The sequence below is a fragment of the Battus philenor genome, unplaced genomic scaffold, assembly GCF_028537555.1.
Source record: "Battus philenor isolate CCGP_79_NKW_IND1 unplaced genomic scaffold, ilBatPhil1.0.hap1 SCAF_7, whole genome shotgun sequence".
Lineage (NCBI taxonomy): Eukaryota > Metazoa > Arthropoda > Insecta > Lepidoptera > Papilionidae > Battus > Battus philenor.
The window spans coordinates 9,204,351-9,209,287 of NW_027181737.1; the positions used below are offsets into that span (position 1 = coordinate 9,204,351).

At 31.4% G+C, this 4,937-nt stretch overlaps 1 protein-coding gene across 1 annotated transcript; it reads right to left on the minus strand.

Annotated features, from left to right (window-relative positions):
- Positions 1-391: 391 nt before the first annotated feature.
- On the minus strand, positions 392-2,826 carry Rab3 (RAS oncogene family member Rab3). The gene is made up of 6 exons (XM_068774533.1): positions 2,757-2,826; positions 2,569-2,672; positions 2,350-2,467; positions 2,086-2,204; positions 1,285-1,456; positions 392-613 (listed from the first exon to the last, which is right to left on the minus strand). The coding sequence occupies exons 2-6, from the start codon at positions 2,670-2,672 to the stop codon at positions 467-469; spliced, it is 660 nt and encodes a 219-aa protein (XP_068630634.1). The 5' UTR covers positions 2,757-2,826; the 3' UTR covers positions 392-466.
- Positions 2,827-4,937: the final 2,111 nt, after the last annotated feature.

The following is a 4,937-nucleotide window of genomic DNA, read 5'->3' on the forward strand; positions in this document are numbered from 1 at the left end:
ATCTAACATCTATATTATATTTACTAGTACATATATATTGTTACGGTTACACAAGTTATAACAATTTCCTAAATTACATCATTGTGAATACTTTAGTAACATTAAAATGTTCAGCAACACTGACATAAATATTTTCTCTAATTGTCTACTGACAACAAAATTAATATAAACGATTGACGATACATTTATATTTTGTTACATTAATAACATGATGAAAATATAATCAAAAGTTCCAAAAAATTTAAAAATTCGCTTTAAAAAAACATTGAAAATTTATAATGTCAATATTATCTGATTGAAATGAAGAAAACGGATAAAAGCCCGAACATACATAAAAATGTTTTCGGAAATCGATTATTAAAATGTCTCGTAATGAGATTATTTTGTCAAGTTGAATAACGAAGTATACGGTAAATCCAGTACAATTTATGTTAGGTGGCCATGTGCTAACAACCTGTTTATTTCATTAACAGTTGCAGTTGGGGTTGGTGTTGCTCTGTGGTTGCTCGGTGAGCCGCTGACCGCGGGCGCCGCCCGCAAGCATCGCCGGCTCTGAGTCGAGGCTCTCTGACATCTTATCGCATATAATATCCACCAGACGCTCGAACACCGTCTTTAATACAAGGATGCTTCATTAGCTTATAATTATTTCAGCTGCTAAAATACAAGCTACAACGAAACGCAAGCCATGAGCAGTTTATTGAACAACACATATCTTTTTAGATTTGTTATTCCATATTTTCAAAATGCCGTAATATTTGCAGACGAAAGTCTTTAACCAACTTGTGTCACCGGTAATGACTTATGGGTCTGAGATGTGACCTCAGAAGAAGCCGCAAGAGAACAACGGCGAGATCGAATTGCGTATGAGGAAATCCACAGAAAAATTTAGGTCACAAAAATTAAACGAATTAAAAATTATTAATTTCCTTAGAATTAATAATATATAAAGAAAACGTTGTAAATATTACGCATAATTAGTCACAGAAAAAGATACTCGTGCTCTCCCAATAAACAGTTCACAGGGCATTGTTTCTAAGAACCGAGTAAACCATTTTAGTCGAACTAAAAAGTGTAAATGCCTTTAAAGTATCTAGTAATTTGCGTTTCGACCATTAGTTTTAAAATTTTTAAATAATGTTTGCGTACAGAGGTAGGACAGAGGTTTGAGTACAGAGGTATAGGCGACATATGGTAGATTTCAAATTTATATTGTTCACAAATGTAAATGAATATATTCACATGGGATGTAGAAAGACGGTGTGTATTCTATAAAATTCTTACCTTCACATTAATGTTTTCCTTAGCACTTGTCTCATAAAACTCAACTCCGAGTTGTTCGGCGAGCTGCCGCCCGCGTTCTGCACTCACCACGCGCTCTTCTTCCATGTCACACTTATTACCGACCAGGATCACTTGTGCATTGTCCCATGAATATGTCTTTATTTGAGTGACCCTATAATAGGAATATGTTATGTTACTACTTTCGTACAAATATTTTTTTATTTTAACTTCTGTAATGTTTGCCTGGTGCATGGCAAATATTTATATTACAAGACTGTATATTTGTGTTGCTGACATCTTAACTTTCTGTTTTAATTTTAAATGGACTTCTTCTATTTGTTCAATACACATTATTTGACCTAGCAGTAAGTTTTCCCTTTTAAAATAATTTCTGTATAAATATATTGTTAATGCTTTTATTATTCAACTAGATATTAGTACACTAAGTTTTTAAAAACAAATTACGATTTTTTTGGAAAATTTAGTTGGAAAAGAACAATTTTCGATTTAAATATATTCCATGGTTTCCCTTAAGTCGAATCAGCAATAAGGAGATTCGTGGACGAAGAAAATGAAGCCTGGCGGATTGGCAAGTTGAAAAGGTAGTGGGCTGGCAAAGCAGGCAGACCAGATGGTCACCGGGCTTAAGGTACCTGGATAAAGACCAGGAAAGGAAAAGTAAAGCAAAGAACGTTTACCTACAAGGTGGATAGACGATTTTGTCTATTCTTTTGAGAATCTATGGTAAGTCTATTTTCAGCAAAGGACGTCAATCTGCAAACATGATGATGTTTTTCTTACCAATCCTGTACGCTGTTGAAGCTTTCTTCGTTGGTTATGTCGTACATTAAAATAAAACCCATAGCTCCTCGATAATATGCGGTGGTAATAGTGCGATAGCGCTCTTGTCCTGCGGTGTCCTGGAAGTATAATAAAATAAATGATTAGTACCATAAAATTCACTGTAGATTTTGTTACATACACGTCAATTTAAGAAAAGAAAACTTATGTAATAATTGCTGTTTTAAATTTGAATTTTATAGTGAGCTAGATCTTTTTACGCACCCATATTTGAAGTTTAACACGTTTGTCATGGCGAAATACTGTCTTCACCTTGAAGTCAATGCCCACAGTAGACACGAAAGCTGAAGTAAAAGAATCGTCCGCGTAACGGAAAAGAAAACTGAAATTGTAAAGAAAACAAACATCAGTAAAATTAGTTTGTGTAATAACCCAGTAGTTAAATTTATAGTATTTTAATATTGATATATTAAGAAAACATACCTAGTTTTACCTACGGAGCTGTTTCCAATAATAAGGAGTTTGAACATGTAATCAAAATTCTGGTCAGCCGCATCTTTTTGCCATTTAATATCAGCTCCGCCCATCTAAAACCAAACAACGGAGATAGATCACGAAAAATAACGTTATTCATTACATAACAACAACTTAAGCGTACTGTAAATCGTTACATTTTTTGTGTATTTAATTTATATATAGTTTTAACGAAGTGTTGTGAAGAATAATTTTCCACAAACCAACTTCTTGCAGCAAATTCCCATAAACGAATAGTCTATCCCGTAAATGAAACATTGTGTAACAATTTTTTTTAAACAAAAGAAGACTTTAGTCAAATGTGTTTAGCGTTCATTTATGTCTACGTTGTCTATATCCTCATTTAAAATCAACAAATTACGTTATCTTTGTCGGTTCTAACTGCTAATGTATTTTAACTGTTGCGAGCGTTCCGTAGTATTGATTTACCACTCTTACAGTGTTTAAACCCATAATTTTTCATAGATACTTTACTTATCTAAATTAAATATATATTTTAAATTGTGTATAATTATTTTCTTAAATAAATTTTGACCTGTTCAAATTTTTCATCCAATTTAGATATCTAATATTAAAAACTATTTTTTACCTGTCATATATAGCGATATGTTAAATAAGCTGAACCATCTTTTGTTATAAATCTGGGTTAATGGCATATAGCAAAGGGACTTAATTTTGTGCTACGCTATAAACTAGTGAATACTTTTGTAATTTTAAATATTACATGGCACAATTAAAACGATGCTTATAAATGTAAATTCCTTTCAGAAAAAACCGAAGCGATCAAAATACTCGTATTTCATTGGAAAATAATACGCCCTGCCCATCAGAAATGTCGACAGACATAAAAATACTAATTTGCGCAGCTGACCTTCTTTTGCTTATTTAAAATCTTTTTTTTACGTATATATTATGGATAGCAAAATGATGTACAATATAATATTTCTTTCTCGTTATTTTTTAAATTCTGTATAGAATCATTAGGGGTTTCGGGGTTGCGGTTGGTATCTAACAAAGTTGTCGAATGATTATATGTACCAAAATACGGGAGTGGCGCAGTCGGGATAACTTATACACTTGAAAAATGTGTTGCATGTGGCATCTGGTAAGTTTATACTAGGAATATAGGAAAATGCGTTTCGTTTTGCTTTATACGTTAGGTTTAAAACTGATAATTTTTTTAACTGTGTGGTTGCAAAATTTTATAAAGCATCAGTTTAATCACTTTTCCAATTAAATAGTCACACTTGTATTATAAAGTTATTAACGAAGTAACGTTACAGATTTTTTTTACAATACTTGCTTACTTAGTTCATTCAGCACATAAATTGTCAAGTTTTCTTGTCGTGGCTAACAGAGACAAGTCGTTTGGAAAATTATAAATTAAAAACTACGATAGCTATCCATGGCTTTTTTGTACAGTACATAATTACTTTCTAAAATTTTGCGTTCGTTAATGCTGGAAACATTTATAAAATACCAATTCATACGTATCAATATTGTCATGGTTTATGAAATCTACTCTTTGAAATTATCTTAATGTCGTATTAATCAATGGGTCCACATTCTATTTTACTTTTTATTGTGTGTAGGGTTTACTTTCAGAGAGCCGGACATCTAGCTTAGTTTTCATTATTTATAGTCTGATATGTGTGTAAGCGAATTGTCCTCTTTGATTTCTCCGAAAATATTTTATTTTATTCGCATATCATCAACACAGGTCGTTCTTACTTTTTAAAGGTTAACATCTAAATGAAAACAATTCAATTATTAAAAATGCTTAAAAAAGCTAAAATCTTTCTGGCAATTAAAATCTTGTGCTGATAAATGGTGTAAGAATTATTCTAGGGACAAAAAATTTTTTTGGCCATATTTCTACATTGCAACTAGTTTCCTCTGCTAAGGCGACTGAATTAATTTTCATGAATATTGAATTCAAATAATTGAATTTGAACCACATAACATTTTAAATTTATAATTTTATCAGTAATGTTTAATTGTTACGTCCGCACTTACAACTAATATTTGCCATTATAATGTTTTGATTTAACGGCATATTTTACCACAAATTATTTAAAAAAATATTAAACTTTAAAATGAATTTATATAACGAGCTGTAGTGGGCGTCTTTAAAATCCGTCGGTGTATCATGACACGATACTAACTTGAGAAAAATTTTTGACCTGCTCAGTTTAAGATGTAGATATGTACAATATAATTACGTAATAATTTTTAAAAAATTTCAAATGGGAAAGTTTACCTCCTTTGTGATTAAAAATGAATTTAGCAAAACACAGCTGTTAATAATGCTCGTGTCT

Excerpts from the sequence above, each read along its gene's own strand:
- Rab3 (XM_068774533.1), bottom strand. The coding sequence starts at position 2,672 with ATGGGCGGAGCTGATATTAAATGGCAAAAAGATGCGGCTGACCAGAAT. Across the intron at positions 2,205-2,349 it reads GTGTTAAACTTCAAATATGG|GACACCGCAGGACAAGAGCG; the intron begins GTGCGTAAAAAG and ends TTATACTTCCAG. Across the intron at positions 614-1,284 it reads AGGAAAACATTAATGTGAAG|ACGGTGTTCGAGCGTCTGGT; the intron begins GTAAGAATTTTA and ends CTTGTATTAAAG.